The 20,994-nt window shown below is 33.3% G+C and overlaps 2 protein-coding genes across 2 annotated transcripts in view; both read right to left on the bottom strand.

Annotated features, from left to right (window-relative positions):
- Nucleotides 1–20,994, bottom strand: part of LOC115890348 (dopamine N-acetyltransferase-like) — a 102,203-nt gene that overhangs the window by 71,591 nt on the left and 9,618 nt on the right. The gene's annotated exons all lie outside the window — the stretch shown is intronic.
- Nucleotides 4,987–6,095, bottom strand: LOC115890347. Its single transcript, XM_030910543.1, has 3 exons — nucleotides 5,925–6,095; nucleotides 5,639–5,758; nucleotides 4,987–5,578 (listed from the first exon to the last, which is right to left on the bottom strand). The coding sequence occupies exons 1-3, from the start codon at nucleotides 6,070–6,072 to the stop codon at nucleotides 5,010–5,012; spliced, it is 837 nt and encodes a 278-aa protein (XP_030766403.1). The 5' UTR covers nucleotides 6,073–6,095; the 3' UTR covers nucleotides 4,987–5,009.

Genomic DNA, 20,994 nt, shown 5'->3' with positions numbered 1-20,994 from the left:
CTGCTTAAAGCGCTTGACGTAAAAAGCTAATTTTTGGAAAACGGATTGATTTTAGGGTGTAGAGGTTCGATAAGAAGGGATTTTTCGAAACTCGAATTCTAAGGGGGTGAAACCACCCCTCAAATATTAGAATATTTTTTTTTATATTTTGTTTCGAAAAATCTGATTATTGATTAATCACGATCCTGCTTAAAGCGCTTGACGTAAAAAGCTAATTTTTGGAAAACGGATTGATTTTAGGGTGTAGAGGTTCGATAGGAAGGGATTTTTCGAAACTCGAATTCTAAGGGGGTGAAACCACCCCTCAAATATTAGAATATTTTTTATTTAAAAACCGGTGAGTTTTTGGGTAAAACTCTTAAACACGTATATTTTATTTTGTTGTTTTACATATTTTAAGGTTTTTTAAAAATTTATACAGGGTGTTTCATAAAATATGCCCATTGAGTAATCACGATTCTGATTAAACTGCTTGACGTTTAAAGCTGATTTTTGGCAAACGGATTGCCAGGGGGGGGTAGAGGTTCGATAAGGAGGGATTTCTCGAATCTCAAATTCCAAGAGGGTGAAAACGCCCCTCAAATATTACAATATTTGTTATTTAAAAAACTGTTAGTCTTTCGGGAAAACGCATTTTTTTACATATTTTGAAATTTTTTAAAAAATAATACAGGGTGTTCCAAAAAGTTGGGTAAATGATTAACCACGATTCTGCTTAAAGTGCTTGGCGTAAAAAGCTTATTTTTGGCAAACGGATTTTTTGAAAGTCAAATTCCAACGAGATGAAACTACCTCTCAAATATTACCAAGTTATGTAATAATATCGCCATATTGTTTTTTCTCATGCTGACATAAATGCGAGAAAATTTTATCCAGTTTGTATGTTAATGGAAATTCTTGCTTTGCTTTATCATCACCATTACAAATGATTAATTCGAGGCGAACGAAGTCGCGGGTACACGCTAGTTGAGACTATAAAACACACAAGTACGAGGTTTGTGTGATTTGATTGATATTTAAACCCGTGTATTTGCATATACTAGTTGTTTACGATATTCTCCGATGGTGGCAGCACCGGCGGAGAATGCACCAAGCCTATAGATAAGTAATCTAAATGTCTTTAAAAAGTTATCATACTATTTACTTTTTGGCTTATTTTGATGCTTAGTGAGAACCTCCTGATAGATGTTCAAATTTTCAAAATTTGTTGCTAATCAAATGAGCAAAATCAGAATAGTCACCAATTTCAATCATTTTGGATCGGTTTCTAGTTACACCCTGTATAAGTAAGTATCCATAGAAAGATATAAATCTCAGTTGTAGTAATTATTCCATGATGACTGCAGTAAGTGAGTAATGGAGCTACCCATATAGCAGTGAATGTATTGTTTTATTTACGATTGCATTAAAAGCATTAAAGATAGGATATACATAAATGTTTCATGATATATGAAACAGAAATTCTAATAAAATATACAGTGAGTTGTTAATATTCAGTAATATAATAATATTTTTCTTCGGACAAATAAATATTCTAACAATTTTTTTTTAAACTTATTATTTGCATTGAATTACTAAAAATATATTTATTTAAAGATTTTCTATATAGAAATACCGTATGATCGAAAAAAAACGGCGTCCACTTGGCTGAATTCGTTTACTCTATGAAATAAGCGAATTATATCGACAATATTATTATATCTGGTAATCTTCGAAAATTTGTAACATTTTTAAAAATAATCTAAAATATCAATATTCCATGAGTGTTTTGATCAAAAGTAAAAATGTAAAAGAATAAAAAAACCAACCAATATTTTCACGGTAATTAAAAAAAATATATATTTCCCTTTTGAGCAGCCTAAATATAGCTTTTATATTTATAATAATGATATACGATCTTGGTTAATATACCTACTTTTAATAAACAAGTGGCAACCTAGCATTTTTTTATTTGTTTACATCTGGTTTGTATATCTTGAGAATCTTCAATTTGTATAGTAAGGTTTGTCAATTTATAGTATTTAAATTCAATATTTTAGAATATACAGGGTGGTCCGAACTGTAATCCGGAAACTTCGGCAGCATATTCTGCAGATAAAAATATGTAAAAAAGTTCGTATAAATGTATGTCCTGAAATTCTTAGTTTCGGAGATACAAGGGTGTAGAAGTTTCATTTTTATTTCGATTTTTTCCAAATAATTTATGAAGTAACGTCAATATTTGGATGAAAATTGGTGTCTGAGAGTTTTTTGACATGAGAATTTTGATTTTAATGTCAATATGACTCCTATTTGTAGGGGACGTCACCTACATGTGTTTTAACTGTTTTAGTAGCTGTATAAAACTACTGAGTAAAAAAATATACATTTTCATGACTTTTTACGTAAAAAATGTCTCTTAGTAAAGATCGATGACATTTCCCATATAAAATGACAGCGATCTTCATTTCACAGCCATCGCTGACGCCGTTTTTATTCGATCATACAGTATATTCCTCTAATAAAATATATATAAAAAAATGCAACATTTGCAAGAATCTTAACTCCTCCAACGGTCACCAAGAAACTCGAAGAACCTTTTCAGGACATAAGACCGAGAAAAATCATAGATTTTCCTTGATTTAAGTAAGAACAATCTTGTCAGATTGTGACAGGATTTTTAACAGGACACTGTCTCCTCAATGAACACCTCAGTTGATTGAAACTAAGAAGAAACGGCGAATGCAGATTCTGTGGGGAAAATGGGGAAACACCAGTACACCTCATCACTGAGTGCGCCGAGACGACAACCATTCGTGCCATGAATTTTGGTATGACTAATATCGGAGATGGAGAACTAACCTCTGTAAAACCGTCCCAGATACTGGCTTTTGTCAAAGCCCTGGGACTGTATGATGAGTTATGATTCAAGAAAGGGGGACACAATGGACTCCCATTCAATCTACAAGGCTGTTGTAAATATTATCTCAAAGGTTAGGAAAATAAGTGGCAACATTGTTTTATAACGTATATATTTGGCTTTGGTATAATAAAGGCAGTCGTTCAAGCTGATGCTCATGAGAGTACGTTCGTTTGTATTATTTTTCCCGCCAAATGTTTTCTAATACATTATAACAACAGGTTATGTGCCCAGAACGTGTTTAAAAAGCGAAAAAATACAGAAATGAGTATTCTTGAGTGCTACACGATGGCAGTGAACTATTTATCTAGTGTTCCTCGGCTAACGGGTCGTGAAAATTACTCAGATTGGGCCTTTGCAGTGGAAAATGTGTTCGTCCTTGAGGGTCTGACGAAATGTCTTGATGGCTCTGAGACAGATTCTGTTGTAGTAAGTAAAGCCAAAGCTAAGTTAATTTTAACAGTTGATCCTACGTTATTTATCCATGTAAAGGACACTAAATCGGCTCAGAAACTAGAAAGAAGTGCTTTTAAACTGACTGAAAGACTATGAAGAGTTTATTGGAAGTTTGATGCTTGCTGGTTTAACCGACAAATATGAACCGATGGTTATTGCAATTGAACACTCAGGAATTGACATAACTGCAGATTCAATCAAGTCAAAATTGTTAGACATGCATCTAGATGGCGTTAGTGGGGCGTCAACGTCAAGTGCGGGTAGTGCGTTTGCGAGTAACATTTCGGGCAAATGGAATCATCGAAATGACAGCGGTCGTGGTAACAGTGGCAACAACGGAAAGCACAAAAATGTAAATAAAGGAAAAAGTGAGGTTATCTGCTATAGATGTAAGAAGATGGGGCATTTTATGAACCGATGTCCAGAGAAGAAAGCTTACAGTAAAGATAATACATCTAGTGCTTTTAATGCTGTTTTTCTTACTGGAAAATTTGAGAAATCAGACTGGTACATTGATTCAGGTTGCAGTGCTCATCTTACAGCTCAAAGAAATTGTTTAAAAAATGTAAGAGAAGTTCCAGTCAAGGAAATTACAGTGGCAAATGAGAATAGTTTAGCTATTGAATGTGGTGGTGACACAGAACTCACGACATTAGTGAAAAATAAGCAACATTTAATTAAAGTGAATGATGTGTTCTACGTACCGGACTTAATGACTAATTTATTGTCTGTGAGCCAGTTAATAAAGAATAATAACAGAGTTGTTTTTCACAAAACTGGGTGTAACATTTTTAATAGCAAAAACAGTAGCAGGATTAGTAGTCTCAGGAGAAATTTGGCACAGGCGTTTTGGACATTTAAATTACAAGTACCTGAATTCTATGAAGAATGGCTTAGTTGAGGGCTTTGATTATACAGGAAGTTTATCACAAAGTGACTCAGGCATTTGCGAAATCTGTTGTCAAGGTAAGCAAATGAGACTACCGTTTAATCATAAGGGGAAGAGAGCAAAATCTATTTTAGAAGTTATTCATGGGGACTTATGCGGTCCAATGGAAGTGACATCTATAGGGGGCTCAAGATATTTTATGATATTAGAAGATGACTATACGAGAATGGTGTTTACATATTTTCTTAAAAGTAAAGATGAAGCTTTTGAAAAATTCAAGGAGTTTAAAGAATATGTAGAAAATCAAAAAGGTGAACGAATAAAAGTTTTTCGTACTGATCAAGGGACAGAGTTTGATGGGAAGTTTTTTCAAGAGCATTATAAGAATCAAGGAATTTTGCATCAGCAAACAAATGCTTATACTCCGCAGCAAAATGGTATGAGTGAACGGATGAATAGAACCATAGTGGAAAAAGCTCGTTGTTTGTTATATGACGTAGACCTTGAAAAAAAATTTTGGGCGGAAGCTGTAGCAACAGCTGTTTATCTCAGAAATCGATCTGTAGTGTCAGGATTGAAGAAAACTCTATATGAATGTGGTTCAACAAGAGGCCAGATGTAAGTGGAACACGAATTTTTGGTAGCAATTTTTTAAAGAGAAAAGACAGAAATGGGATAAAAAGTCTGAAAAAATGTTTTTAGTTGGGTATAGTGACAATATAAAAGGCTATAGACTGTATGATCCGATAAGACAGAAAATAATAATCAGCAGAGACGTAGTAATTGAAGAAAGCATAAGAAAACCAAGAAACATAGAATATGAACTACAGAGATGCCTAACAAGGTTTTTATCTCTGAGACATTTGTGGCTGGAAAGTTATGAACATTATTTTGGACCGCGAATAGGTTTGTCATTTCTACTATTGTGTTCAACAGATCTTGGGTAAAATATTGAGAAAAATACTTATAGGGGGACAATATTTCAATTATATTCGACTGTTTAGGAATGTGCCACGGAAGCGGCGGTGTTATATATGTAATACCACGCCTCCACCTGATATCTTCTTTATACGTAAGGCCATTTTCGTTGCAGAATTGCTTGACCTGCGCCTTGGATATTCGCACAGTTGCAGTTTGTTCTGCAACCGGATTTGTACTACCTGCTTGATTATTTAGACCACCACCTTCTGTTTCCGCTACGTTTTCCGCACCCTCTTTCTCTTCGACGTTCTCCTCTTCTCTCAAACGTTTCCCCTCCTCCTCCCCAGCGTTCCCCTCTTCATGTATTTCTCCTTGATTTTCATCAGGGTCTCTTTCTTCAAACTCTTCAAAATCTAAAAAAAAACAAAAAACTTTCAAAGATATGAAATTTTAAAGCCAACATTTCAGCTTACCTCTAAAATCTAGTTCCTCATCACCTTCTTCTACGTCAAACCCTTCAATATCGGACATTTGATCTATTATATCTAACAGTTCTTGATCAGTAAGTGGCCTCTTTGAAGACATTGTACTACCTGTAAATGGAAATTATTTATAACCCTCCATTCACCATGTTCGTTAAAACGAACAAGAATGTTTTTTGGAAAAACTACCTAATTTTTTTGTTAAAATTACGTTTGGATATGACAAACGTCTTTTTTAAACTCCAATTACTTACATTAAAAAAAAACAATTACTTACCCTTATAATATAATAAAAAACACAAAAGTAAACATGCGAAATCAACCGTCAACTGATATTTATAGCACGCACTTGTTAAACCTCCTGGGAGTGGATGTTGCTCCGTAAAATCGACGCTAGCGCCAGTCGCAATAAATTTAGAGTACATGTTCGGTTTACCGAACGCGATGAATTAAAGGATATATTTCGAAAAGTTTATGCATATTTTTGTAAATAAAATTATTAGTACTAAAATAGTATTAAAATAAAGTACTTTATGCATATTTTTGTAAATACATATTTATACATAAAATTATATTCTAAAAGAATAAAGCAGTTGTAGAAAAATCAAAAAATATATTAAACGATCTCAAAGATATCATTTCTGTTGAATCGTACTAATCCTATTCTGGTTAACAATAGAATTATTTTTAAAAGTGAATTATTTACATACCATTTAACACCAAAGGTGCGATAATATGCATCTGCGTTTTAAGTTTATGAATGCCGTGTTATACAATCCGGTATTATTGATATGGAATATTTTACAAGATATTTCTGGTATTTAGTTTTAGAATTAATTGATATTAAAACACATACATTTAAGATAAGAATAAAATTCTATTTATTATTAGATTCAAAATTTACACAGCATATTTTCTCAATATGTAGTTCTATTAGTAGTATTGTATTTGACCATAATTTTTTTATCAGCTTGCTTGAGTTGGGATATATATTTAGGTATTCTCTTTGTAATTGGGCCCATTGTTGTCTATTATAGCACGTACCATGCTGTAATTTTTTTTGTGGTTCATCTATTGTCCGTCCTTCTTGCCAGGTGTCCTGCCCATTGCCACTTGAGGGATTTGATTCTGTGGATCTTTTGTCGTGTCCACTCTATTCTTTAACGGTCTCTCTTGGTTATTACCAGCATATTCCGTTCCAATGAGTGATGTGCGACCTGCAGTTTTCTTATGATGTCCGTTTTAAGTGTCCAAGTTTTGCATGCATAGTCATCACTGGCAGGACAAATTGGTCGCATGTTTTCTTTTTTTAGATAAAGTGGCATTCTAGATTTGAATATGATCGAGTTTCTTCAATAAGTACTCCATGCTAACTTGATTCTTCTGTTTATTTCTGGTAGGGGAGATCCCGAACTGTGTATTAGTTGTCCACAAATATATTTATTCTTCTAATGTATATATATTATATATCGTAGTCTCATAGTGTATTTCGTCTTTTTATGAAGATCCTAGGTCATTTCATGAAGCGTCGCGTCGGTTTGGTTAGGAGTTTAGTTATGTTATTAGGTTAGTTTTTTTCATTAAGTGACTAGGATCTTCATGAAAAGACGGAATAGACTATGAGACTACGACATTACCATATGGTCGAAAAAAAAACAACGCCAAAGACGGCTGGCAAATGACAATCCATTCTAATTTTGGCAAGGTCAATCTCTAGACATCATTTACTAAAAATTGACATAAAACTTAACACCCATTATAGAAAGATTAAAAAAGGGTAGAGCGTTTCCAGACACACAAATCTATTCCGAATAAATATTTTTATTCTAATTTTAAACTACACCATTTAAAAATCATTCTTACTCAGTATAAAAATAAATTACAAGCAGAGATTGTCATTCCCCACAAGTCTTTGACGCCACTTTTTTTCATTTTTTGGTAGTTTATAATTGTCGTAGACCTACATTTCATTTTTCAAGCCAAATTAAAATGCTGAATCAAACAGAAAAAGTAAAAAGATTTCAGTAGGTAATAAACCTTTAATATTCAAGATTAACTACTAAACGATATCGATTCTAAAAGGATGTAAAAAAATCAGATTCCGATAAGTAGTCAATTAAAGTTCTTTATTAGCGCTAAAATGTCAACTGGATCGAGAAAAAAACGCGCCTGTCAATACGAATGCCATAAATATGTTGCGAGCACTTGAGAAGATCGTTTCTTCATGGGTTTTTTAGCGCGTGACATTCCCATTCTTGTTCGAAGCAACTGATTTACTTTTTTCCTTACAAGGTTAAACTGTTAAGATTCGATTTTAGACCATATACGTAAAGGACTAATGGACACGCCTCGTCTAGTCTAGTTTTAACTTTGTGATTTTCATTGTGCTTTGTTTTTTGCAGTGTAGACTACGTGAATTTTTGAAAATTCAGGCTCTGAAATCTTGGCAAAATCCGGACTTATGTAATCCGGACTATGTATGTTAAAAAATACATTATCTATACTAATGGGCTAATACAGGGTGGCCCATCGAAAACGTTCCGCAAGGCATAACGGCTAGGGTATTCTTTTTTTCAAAAAATCCAAAAACACGTCAATTTTGTTTGTGAGAGGGACAACTTTTGCCCCAAAAATGATTGCGAAATCTTCAACCCTCTGAGCGGGGGTGTCATCCCCCAACTTTTTTCAAATGGGAAGAGGGGTCAAGTGACACCGCAATAAAAAGAGCTTTCTATTCTCTATATTTCCCCGCCTCGTTTTGGAAAATCGGTCGAGTCATTGAGAAAATATGAGGTATTGAAATTTGAAAAGTTTATTTAAACATTTATCAGAGTAAACGATAAGGATAAATTCCTTCGACCAATTTGAGGTTGTTTCTTATTATTCCTAGATGTTTACGCATTTTTTCACTTGCCACAAGGTTAAACAATCAGGTGCGGTAGTTGCTAGATAGCTGTTCTGTGACTTGTGCATTGAAGTTCTTCTCAATATTGTTAAACTGACCTACAATAGAATTTTCAAAAATACCAGTCCACACGTTCAATTTGTGAGGGTTTTGTGTGTGCACCTCGTAAAAAACCCTGGGGTTGTCTTCAGCCCAGTACCGACCAGTTGTGCCGATTAACTACAAACTACACCGTTCAAAAAGAAAGTACACTCATCCAAAAAACACACATTAAATAGGAAATTATTATCATTCGCCACACTTCGTTGAGTGTTGAGTTCTTGTACCAACTGAATTTTGTACGCGTAGAACTTGCGTTTTTTTAATATCCTGTTGGACATTTGTACGATTCACGCCGGTCTCATTGGCTAATTTTCTTGTACTCAGCGTACTATCCATGGCAACTTGGCCCAAGACGAATACTTCCATAGCTTCATTTAGTACAGGATTTTTCCTCTGCCTCTTTTTATTCATAACGGAACCAGTTTCGCCATTTTTTTTCAAAAACAATTTTGCCATAAAGGTGTTTATCAGGATGGCGTTCATTGAATATCTGCGTAACCTGATTGCCACATTCATTATTTTTAAAATAAAGTTCGATTATTTCCACTTTTTCTGCAAGTGAGTACACCATAATAACAGTTAAAAAATTTAACGATAATTTAACAGCTATCTAGCAACTACCGCACCTGATCGTTCAATCTTGTGGCAAGTGAAAAAATGCTTAAACATCTAGAAATAATAAGAAAAAACAGCAAATTGGTCGAAGGAATTTATCCTTATCATTTACTCTGATAAATGTTTAAATAAACTTGTCAAATTTCAATCCTTCATATTTTCTCAATGACTCTACCGATTTTCAAAAACGAAGCGGGGAAATATAGAGAATAGAAAGCTCTTTTCATTGCGGCGCCACTTGACCCCCCTTCCCATTTGAAAAAAATTGGGGGATGACACCCCCGCTTAGAGGGTTGAAGATTTTGCAATCATTTTCGGGGCAAAAGTTGTCCCCCTCACAAACAAAATTGATGTGTTTTTGGATTTTCTGAAAAAAAAATTACCCTGCCCGTTATGCCTTGCGGAACGTTTTCGATGGACCACACTGTATTTGTATTAACACAGTCGCTAGAAATTTTTTTTTGGATACTATTGTATTAAATGACCAGTCTATGAATTGGCGTTTTTTTTTGTAAAAAACGCCTTTTGCACAAAGTTGGCACGCGTTTCCATTAAAATGGGGCAAATATTAAAAAAAGCCGAAGAAGCACGACAAGCGTTACTTCCATCTAAAAGTGAATCCATTTACCAAAAGCCATATAAAAAGTACCTTCAGTGGTTGGGACAGAAAAATATTGTAGCGGGAGATGTCGATGAAACTGATGTTCTCTTTTAAATTACTTATATGTGACATTGATGATGTAAATAAATTATTATGAATGCCCAACAAACGATAATAGATGAAATAGAGAGAAGACAGCTGGTATGGTATGGGCATGTAGAAAGAATAAGCGAGGACCGAATACCTAAGAAAGTCTTGAAATGGATACCATCAGAAAGGAGAAAAAAAAAGAAAGCCCAAAACCAACATGGATTGGAGGAGTACATAAAGCTATGTCGGAGAGGAATATTCATCGCTATGAACCCGAATTTATATACATAACAAATTATTTGAGTAGTTAGATGAATGTCCATTTTCATTTTATAAAAAGTATAAAACGCAATATAAGCAAAGTATTACTCAAAATCTCTATTGTATTTCATGGCTGTTACCTATAAAAGGCAGAGGGAATTATGGCATCTAAATTCCCGTTAATAATGTCCCAAGAAAGTTATGTACGGTGTCCCTTAAAAATCTGGACATTACCATCGATGTAAGTAATCTTTAGATGAAATGAGATCGGACCAAATGACCCCTCTTTATCACTAAAACAAACCATTCGAGGTGAACAAAATGGATCGAGGAATGTGGACAGATATAAAATTCCTTCAGGATGGACTAACTTGGTATACAGACGGTTCAAAGACCGCTGAAGGAACAGGAGCTGGAGTATTTGGGGAAAGTCCAAGGGCAAGCTTATCCTTTTCCTTGGGTAAACACTCAACCGTATTCCAGACAGAAATCTTCGCCATTCTACAATGTGCAAGAGAAAACAATAGAAGAGCTTATTCAGGTAAGCTCATCAATATATGCTCAGACAGTCAGGCGGCACTTGGGGCGCTTGTGAACCCAAAGGTATCGTCGAGACTCGTCTGGGAATGCCTGGGTGAACTGGGAGCTCTGGCACGAAGGAACAGAATTAAATTATTCTGGGTGCCGGGCCACAGCGGCATCCAAGGCAACACCGAAAAACCGATGAGCTAGCCAGGCAGGGATCATCGGCATCCTATCTTGGTCCAGAGCCAGTACTGGGAATACCCAAATGTATGGCCCGTAGTGCACTAAAACTCTGGATCAAGGAAAAGCACAATGTCCACTGGAGAAACAGACAGGGGCACAGGCACAGCAAGGCTTTTATCCAAGGACCTAGCTCTAAAACCGCAAAAGAACTGCTAATGCTTAGCAGGAATAAAGTGCGGATTACAATAGGCCTCTTGACAGGACACATGGCTGTCAAGTGTTATTTGAACAAACTCAACCTGTATCAAGGAAGTCTTTGCTGCAGACTCTGCGATAAAGATCCTGAAACAGCGCAGCACATAATATGTCATTGCGAGGCTCTGGATCGCAAGCGACACTCTTTATTTGGGAAAGCTAGGCTAGAACCGGAGGAACTATGCTCCCATCCTATCAAGGACCTGCATAAGCTAGTGCGTGGCACAGGGATAAGAGAATGGGTGCAGATATAGAAGGGGGACAAACACAATAGGCCTCACAGGTCGCAGTGTTTCCGGCAGAGGACGGCCCCATGTTATGGAAAAAAAAAACTTTAGATGGGACAGTACGTCTTCATCGGTATTTCTCTAATATGTTTTTGACAATTTTGTATGTTTTTTAATTATATTTTTTTGTGTAATCACTCTGAATTAAACCGTTTTTAATATAATTTATTAAGATATTTAGGAATCTCTGCTCAGTACGCAATGTTGTTCTTGTTTACAGAGAATCGGAATAATATAAATGATAAATTACGTTTAAACTGTATAATTAATCATAAAGCCAACTGGCAACTGGCAATCTGAAATCTGCAAGTTTTTAAGGACTGTTTTTAAAGGAAATTGATGTTCGGACTTGACAAATTATTCTACTTTAATTGGTTGAACAGTTTCTATGAATCTCTTATATGTCAGAATTCGCAAGAAAAACTAAACACTTGTTATCGAATTACAGAGTAAAACTCGTTCAAGTAATTTTTTGCCAAAATTATAATTGGCTTCGTGCTTCGTGTTGAAAACAACAACATAAACTGGAACAAAAACTGAATAAACTGACAGGATAACAAGCAGTTTAAATTATCGGTTTATTAAAATATCCAGTTCATATTTTTCTTCGTCCATCGATATGCTGTAGGTATATACAGAGTGTCAAAAAATAGTGTATCACAAATTAAACGAGCTAAAAATAAAAAAAAAGGTTTTTTTTCAAGCGGCCACCCCTTCCAATAACAACCACGCATATTGCTGCTTAACTTTGGTGATCGTACGAAAAAATAGATGTTGACGTGATGTTGATTCATAAAAATTTCAATTGTTATAGAGGACTATAAAGTAAAACCTAAAATCGTGTCGAGAAATCAACAGATTTATATATACTAAGGGCTGGCAAAGTTTAGTCTTGGGTCGAGATTTCCGTATGTGGGAAGAGTACACTGCGTTTATAATGTACTGAACAAAGAGAGGACAGTAAACATGTTGCCAAACGTATGAAATAAACCGAGAAACTGTGCACATCGCTAAGAGACGTCGAAGGGGATATAGCACATTTGTCGCAGTTGACCGGTTGACCCAATCAATACCACTGTCAGTACTTAAAGTTCTAGGGAAAGGTGTACGTCATGCGTTCAGCTCATGATTTAATTACGTCTCGTGATACTTAATTTGTTTATTTATTAACGAGTCGTTGTAATTTTTCCTATAGCTTGAATTTTTTTAAGTGCAAGCTAGAAACACTTGCATTTTTGGTAAAAATAAGTGGAATTGAGTGGGTGTTCGATAGTGGTCGCGCTATTAGAACTCTGAATTCAAAAATCGATATCTCGAAATCTATTAGAAATAATAGATTGTAGTTTTTTCCAAGAACTTTGTTAATATTTCTGCTGTATTTTCTTTGTAGACAGTATGTGAAAATCTTTATCAATAAAAAAATTACACGATTGCTGAAAATTGTTATGCTCTAAAAGTAAATGGATGGATTGTTTACAATTTTTGAATGGAAAAAACAACCTTATCGAATTTTTCTTCTGTAAACATATTGTGAAATATCCGATCTTGAAAATAAAAAAAGTTTCAATATCTAAAGTGGTTCTTGAGTTATGGTCTGTTATGTGTTAAGAAGTTGAGTTTTTAAATTATTACTGACGTTTTCTCGTTATAAGAAAAAATGATACCTTAACGATATCCTTATAATTCATTCCATTTCAGATGCTCAGAAACATGTCTAATGATTTTATCTAGTTATCTCTTGAAAAAAAAAGTCTTTTAAAAATAAGCGGTTTGCGATCGTGATTTTACTTTACTTGATAGGGAAAGGCATAACGGCAACGCCGCAACAGCACACCGTCGCACGTCGCGTCGGTCGGTCGCATTTCTCTCACTCCGACTTAATAAGATCCCTATTCGATTTACTTCTACACATGTAAATGCTGACCCAAACGTAACAGTTGCCAGCACGGTATATAGACAACACTATTTTATTCATCCAACTTACATACATATGCAAATTACTTAAAACAGTATAGAGATATAATATATTTTCCATAAAGTCCATATAAATTTCTAATACCTAACTTTTCTTAAAAAAATAAAGATGTGTCCTTATCTATAAAAAAATATTCAAGAAGAAACTAAGTTACAATCTTCTTGATCTTCTTGTACTAGAGAAAGTCAAATTTTACCTGCAAAGAAAAAACACTTTGTGTAGTTTTTATTTTAAATTTTCGAAGTAAAGCTGGTCATTCTCTAAGCACTGGGTAAAATGTCCTGGAAATTTAAAACATTCTGTAACTTTATTCATTTCAGCTATTTTTTGGTTTCGATTTATAATCTGTTTTTTTTAAAGTCAATTTGTCTTGAGTAATTACTCTTGTTAATTTCTGTAACTCATCTCAATTTCTTCCTTTTTAACGAAACGTGTTCTAATAATTTCTTTATTTTTAACTTATACCGGGTGTTGCATCGTCGAGCGGGACATAAGAAATCCCATGTAAATTTTAATGGGGTCAATTATTGGCTTCCCTAATTATTTTAATAGAGAATAATTCTATTTAGGTTTATTGAAGAGCACTAAAACCCACATTCAAAAGAATAACTTTAGATATTTTTGATTAGCCCGTTCACGAGTTATCGCCGATTTCTTTTTAAATATTTCTCCTTTCTAATGGCCCTGTATTTACTTATGAGCACCAGTCAAGGTAAAAGATAACTGTCAAATGAAGTTGTCATTTCAGAAATTTATCTATTTAGTGCTTTATTATTATTATTAAAAACTCATACCTACATCGAAAATACTAGCGATGAATTACACTACCGAAGAAACAGTATTGATGATTAAATGGTATTATCAAGGAAATAGTTATCAAAAGGTGTCGGACTCTGTATCCGAATAGACCGATACCTGGAAAATCTACAATCGCGAGGAATATCCAGAGATTTGAGACCAAAGGAACCCTAATAAATAACTGCAGATGTGAAGCAAGGCAGGAACAAAGAGAAAATGCAAGAAATGATACCGACTTGGAAGTTTTATTGTGCGTGGAAGAGAACGATGGAAAGATAAGCACAAGGAAACTTGAGGATGAAATAGGAATAGATCACACTACAGCGTTTCGAATTTTGAAACGACATAAATACTATTCCTTCAAATATGAAAAGCACCAAGAGCTACGAGATTGGGACGAAATACGGCGGCAGGCGTTTTGTTTTGATATGATGGAAAGAGCAAACACGGATAGGGAATTTTTAAAAAACATGATTTACTGACGAATGCACGTTTATCTTAAATAATGAATCCAATGTTCAAAATTATCGATGTTGCAATAAAGAAAACCAACACAGGTTTGTCGAAACAAGGACGCAATATCCACAGAAAGTAAATGTTTGGGCAGGGATATTCGGACACAATATTATCGGGCCATTATTTTTTACGCGAAATTTAAATGCAGAATATTATTTGGAACTACTCGAAAATCATATTTTACCTGCTTTACATGATGCCGCTAGGGCAAATCAGGAAGTTTGGTACTGGAAGAATGGATGGCTGCCCGGTACATAGTGCCCTGGCTGTTCGGGAATATTTAGACAATAGCAAAGAGTAGATAAGACAAGAGACGACAGTGAACAAAGAAGTCGAATTTCGCGAGAGAGACGCAGGTATATTAAAATTTAAAGGTCCCATCAAGTCCCATTTTGATGTTGCTAAGTATATTTCTTTGAAAAATAAACAAGATTTTCTGAAAATAAATTAATAATATAAGAAGGATATAAGTAATGTATGTTAATACAGAAATGTAAATTTTTAGTTTAGGTTGGTTTAGGTTCTTTTTTCGCAATGTACTGATAATATCAAAGAAACAGAATGACTAATAAGTTGATCGATTTCAAAGATAAACAGATAAAATCTCAAAATCTGACAACGGCGTATTTTATCTAATCTAAAATCTAACCTATGATTTTAGGACGCTAATCAGCTGTGCTAATCAGGCTTAAACATAAACAAATCTGATCAGTTGTTTTCTTGAATTTTTGCCTTTTTAAAGTGTGTTTTCAGAGTTTTTCGATATCTTATCGTTTTGAGAGTTTTTAAGGTTTAATTTTAGTATCGTTTTTGTTGCGTACTAATTTGTAAATATTGTTAAATATGAATACTGAACAGGACACGAGTAGCAGGAAAAGACGAGATGGTGGCAATGTGTGTGCTTATAAAGACTGCAAAAATAGGTCTTATTCTTCGACAAACATAATATTTCACTCTTTTCCAAAGGATCCTGAAAAGTATTTTTATATAAATATACTATATAATTATGTTATTAAACTAAGAAAGAAGACTTAAAGAAGTTATTAAACTAAGATCGAAGACATGGTTAGAAGCTTGTTATATATTTTTACAAAAAAAATTGAGTAACTCTATTTTTTTGTACATAAACTCCACATTGTGATTTTACACTTGTTCAAGTCCATATGTAAAAAAATACACGTAAATAAAACATTTCTTACAAATCGACTTGGTCACTTTATCTTGTTTACAAACGATATACAAAATATTGCTTTTATTATCTTTATTCCCCGACAAATATGTTTCTAATTATAATTTATTTTATATAATATTTAGAAAACTCATTTTTTTTTTCGTTTCTATTTATTTCTTTACCCATACAGTAACTATTTATAAGCTATACAGGCAAGTTTTAATAATAGTCTATTTTAAATTTCCCGCAAAAAAATTACGAAAATTTAAAGGGACAAGCGAGGCGAGGTCACTCTCCCCACCACTTAAACATGAAAGGTACCGCGCGAACTGCCGTCTCTTGTCTTATCTACTCTTTGACAATAGTTTTAACGGAAACGTTAACTAAATCATACAGTAAATTGGCCAGCAAGGTCTCCTGATATTTCGCCAAATGATTTCTTTCTCTGGGGCCGTTTAAAAAACAGGATATACAAGGATAAAAAATACCCAAATCTAGACGAGTTAAAAAATGCTATTTCTGCCGAATGCAATAGAATTTCAGTTTACCAACTAGCGAATGTAAGAAGAGAATTTTATGAGCGCCTGGGTTATTGTCTAGCAGTCGATGGAGGAATATTTGAGCATCTTCTTAAATCCTAAAGTTCTAACAATTTAATAATACCTAAATTAATAAGTTATTGAATATTGTAATAATACTATAATTAACCTTGTAATTGATTACTTTATTTTACTTTAATTCATATTCATACTCGTGGTTTGGGGGCAAATATTTTTTTTTTTTGCAAAATATTATTTAGTACTATCTTTTTTGGTAGACATCTTGTACTTGCAAATTTTGCGATCTTGAGTTCTGATTATGAGCAACCAATCAACAAATTTCGCGATATCGTCTGCTGTTTGTAAGAGGGGTTAAGGCTGTTAAAATTTGGAACCACGGATGCTATTTACTAGACGTTGTGTTTACGCGGCATCGTTCGGTCTAGAACTGAATCGCGATCATGGACGTTGTTTATAAATATGCCACCTTCTTCAATTCTTTCCTTAACTATTTTAGTATCTCTTGGATAACAAAAAAGCTGCTATATACACACTGCAATTTTCCAACTATTAAAATTCCATAAAACTATTTTGCATCAGAATTCCTATTTGTTACTGTATATTTTTCCTCGCATAAAATAGAAACTTATATAACTAATTTTTCCCATACATACAAGTTTTGCATGAACTTAATGAGCCAATTATGTAGCATTTCAAGCAATTTCATTATTCCGAATTAATTACTGTTCTAACGGAGGTTGGTCCATTTATGGTTGCAGGAAAATGATTACAAGCCGATTGGTAACCAGTTACGCCAATCAAAGGCTTAGGCTGGAAGCTGCGTAGCAACCATGTTTCAATGGGCATTTTGCGATTAACAATTTTATCTACGAAATAATATTTTATGTTCTATAGTAAAGTATTGAAAGATAAAAACCAGACAGAGATGAAATGTTATTTTATTAATTTCTTAGTGTATTAATATAAGCTTATATCGTCTTGGTTGCGCTAACTACCTTTTATAAGTAACCGACCATGAAATACAATAAAATAAAAATGGACACTCATCTTCTATTATAATTATTACTCTAATTATTTACTTACATCATTAATGTCATATATACAGGATGGTCCGAACTGTATTCCGGAAACTTCAGCAGCATATTCTGCAGATAAAAATAAGTAAAAAAGTTCGTATAAATGTATGTCCTCAAATGCTTAGGTTCAGAGCTACAGGGTGCAAGTTTCATTTTTATTTCGATTTTATCCAAATAATTCCTGAAATAACGTCAATATTTCGATGAAAATTGGTGTCTGGAACTTTTTTGACATGAGAAATTTGATTTTCATGTCAATATGCCTCCTGTTTGTAAGGGGTGCCACCTACATGTGTTTTAAGTGTTTTGAAGAGTAATAACTTTTCGTCCGTACCTGTATAAAACTACTAAGTGGAAAAATATACATTTTCGTGATTTTCTACGTAAAAAATGTCTCTTGATAAAAATCGCTACGATCAACCGTTCTCAAGATATTTAGAATGGAAATCGAAAAAATAAATTTGTTGAGTAGAAAATTATTTGACCGAAATGATAAATTTTGGAACTTTTTGTTTTATCAAATTAATTATTAATTTTTCTTCGAAAAAATGATAATTAACGATAATAAAAACAGTCAGACTCATCGATAATAGAACCCCGTTAGTCAGCACTTGATGGTATAGGCACAAATTACCTATAACAGTGAAACAAAATATATTAGGTTACTGATTATTTGTTGTTAAATTGCGGAACTACATGGGAATATTTTAGTGTAAATGTAGTAAACCTTATTAACATTCAATGCGTTCAAACACCCGTCTTGTAGATGTTGCCGCTTATGCCCATTTTATTAAATAAATCTGGTGTGCGGATAAAAAATATCTTCGATTTAAGTAAATTTATTTCTACATTTATTCTTAACTTTTGCAAATAACGGCGGCAGCCTGTGGTTTAAAATTTCACCATACATCTTATTAGTTATTATATTTTGTATGAATTAACTTGGTGCTAGGTAAGATTTATCCATAATATTTAAGATCAGCAAATCATTTATATAATTTTCTAGCCATTATAGCAAAGAGTTACAAAAGAGAGAGAAATACACGAGGAATTAAACTATCGCCTTTTACTTCATCAAACCGACCCTCAAAATTTCTTCCTGTTACAACAGATGCAAAAGAACACCGAATTACGCGTTCAGGTTTCTGTGACCTTCAGAAAGAGTTCATAGACAATCCGCATCAATGTATAGTTTGGGTTATTATTTGTTTGGGTGAAAATAATCTGCACCAATATGTTATCGAGGCATACAAAAAGGTCCACAGACTTCGAGACATACGAAAAATCAAGTCCATTTAGCGTGTGTCGCAATTTTCACACCTTAAAAAATTAGTTTTTTATAGCTATAGCAACTGCAGCGACTATGAAAAAAGCTGTGTGATTTTCATTCAAAATAAGGGCACCTGTAATTCATTTGAGAATGTTATAAATCGCTAAAAGAGGTTTCAAATCTCTTGGATTTCTATTAATATTAAATAAATTTTATTAAAAATTGAACTAAAATTGTTAATATCATTAAAAACAATTCAAATTCAAAAATTGTATCAGTCAAATTCCCTCATTTAAGGTGAATATTAAAGTAAATATAAATACAGCTCATTCTAAGCTCTACTTATCTTTAAGAAAAATTTAAATCATTGTTGGCAATTGGGCCTTAATGCCATTTCGAATGAACAATAGTATTAATAATGTACATTATAATAATAATAAATTTTATATCATAGTGTGTATTAAAACTACTAACTAACTAAGGACCACCCATGTTTCAGGACCACCCATGTGAGAAATTTCCTTTTATTTACATCATTAAATGATTTATTAGATTGAAAATATTTGATGTATTAAAGTTTATAAATAAAGATTTATATAGTCGAAAAATGTCCGATAGAACCAATAGAAAGGTAACTATTTTGTCACATTTTTAATTAAATTTTGTTAAATAAATTAATTTTTTATACTATAAATATCTTTTTTTTCCTTATAAATAAACACATTTGCATCCCATTTTAAATAAGATATACAAATTACCAAAACTTAGACAGAACAGTTCGAAAGTTCAACAAAAATCCTACACGCGTTTTTAAAAAGAAACATATAACCACGCACTATGTCATTCCAGCAAGCGAATACGACACAGCATAGGTTTCCGGACTAAACGACTGGTATATTTACACCATTCAATAGGCGTGTCGGGTTTGCCGAGCGGTTTCCGATGCAGTCGCTTTCTTTCGCATCTGTTATAGGTAATTTGTGGTATAGGCGGGTCTCTTCTCAATATCGATATTCATCAATAATTTCACACAAAACAAAATAATTAATGTAAAAACTGCTTTATGCAAGAAGAAACATAAGTATGTGTCTTTTTTTATTTGACACCGTTTTATTCTGACATTTATTAACTACATGCTCTAAAATATATTTCTTCTCATAATATTTATGTTTAAATATCAATAATAGATAGTCACAAATACAAAAAAATTAAAATATTTTGTTTTGTGTGAAATTATTGATGAATATCGATTTATATTATTCGATATTGTTTTATTTTTGAAATTCACCTACCTACTATTCTTCAAATATGACCAACTACCAATTTTGTCAGCAAAAACTCTCAAACCAAACCCAAATTAAAAATTAATTTAAAAGGAAAGCGAAATATAAATTTCAATGTCTTATTCATACTAAATACCATATGATCGAAAAAAAAACGGCGTCAGCAATGGCCACGAAATTAAGATCGCTGTCATTTTATATGAAAAATTATATGGGGAATATCATCGATCGTCATTTCCCAGTCAACTGGACGCCGTTTTTTTCTTTTCGGTCATACAGTATCTTTCATTTTAGCGTTTTATTATTAATAAGATTATATACCTACTAAAAATTATAAACAAAATTTACCTGTTATTGTGGAAAAATCTCAACAAACAAACTTTTAAAACGGAATACTTCAATAAAAGTCAATTGGATGAACAACAAACTGTGATATCGCGCGTTGCTTATAAATGACACTACATATAAATAAATATATGCTATCGTATTATTGTACGCGTCCTGTTCTGTTGTAAAGTGACCCTTAAATATTAATTGTGTCGGCCATATTTCTTCTCATATACAGCAGAGATTTTTTCGATACACTAGCTTCGAGTTGAATTGGTTTTAGTTGATTTCTATGAATCAAATAAAAAAATAATTGTTGTTAAACTATATTTGATATCAATTAAACTTTTAGTTACGTAATTGAGGGCGCCATTTTTAAATTCATTGTTGCCAACCATGGATATATTCGGCGCCGGACTGACTAACTGGAATTTAAATTTCGCGCTGGGGATGCAGTTGGTAGCTCTGCTGTAAAAAATGTCAAGTTGCCGCATTTATTTCTTTATTTCCTGACATTGTCATTCGTTTTGACACTTTATTTTGACAC

This window comes from Sitophilus oryzae, unplaced genomic scaffold (genome assembly GCF_002938485.1).
Source record: "Sitophilus oryzae breed Bouriz unplaced genomic scaffold, Soryzae_2.0 scaffold_863_pilon_pilon, whole genome shotgun sequence".
Classification (NCBI taxonomy): Eukaryota; Metazoa; Arthropoda; class Insecta; order Coleoptera; family Curculionidae; genus Sitophilus; species Sitophilus oryzae.
Note: the sequence above shows the minus strand (reverse complement) of the source record. Positions and strands in the feature narration are given on the sequence as shown.

Coding starts and splice junctions, on each gene's coding strand:
- LOC115890347 (XM_030910543.1), bottom strand. CDS start 6,072: ATGTACTCTAAATTTATTGCGACTGGCGCTAGCGTCGATTTTACGGAG. Junction 5,759..5,924: donor TTTTTTATTATATTATAAGG/GTAAGTAATTGT, acceptor TTCCATTTACAG/GTAGTACAATGTCTTCAAAG. Junction 5,579..5,638: donor TGAGGAACTAGATTTTAGAG/GTAAGCTGAAAT, acceptor GTTTTTTTTTAG/ATTTTGAAGAGTTTGAAGAA.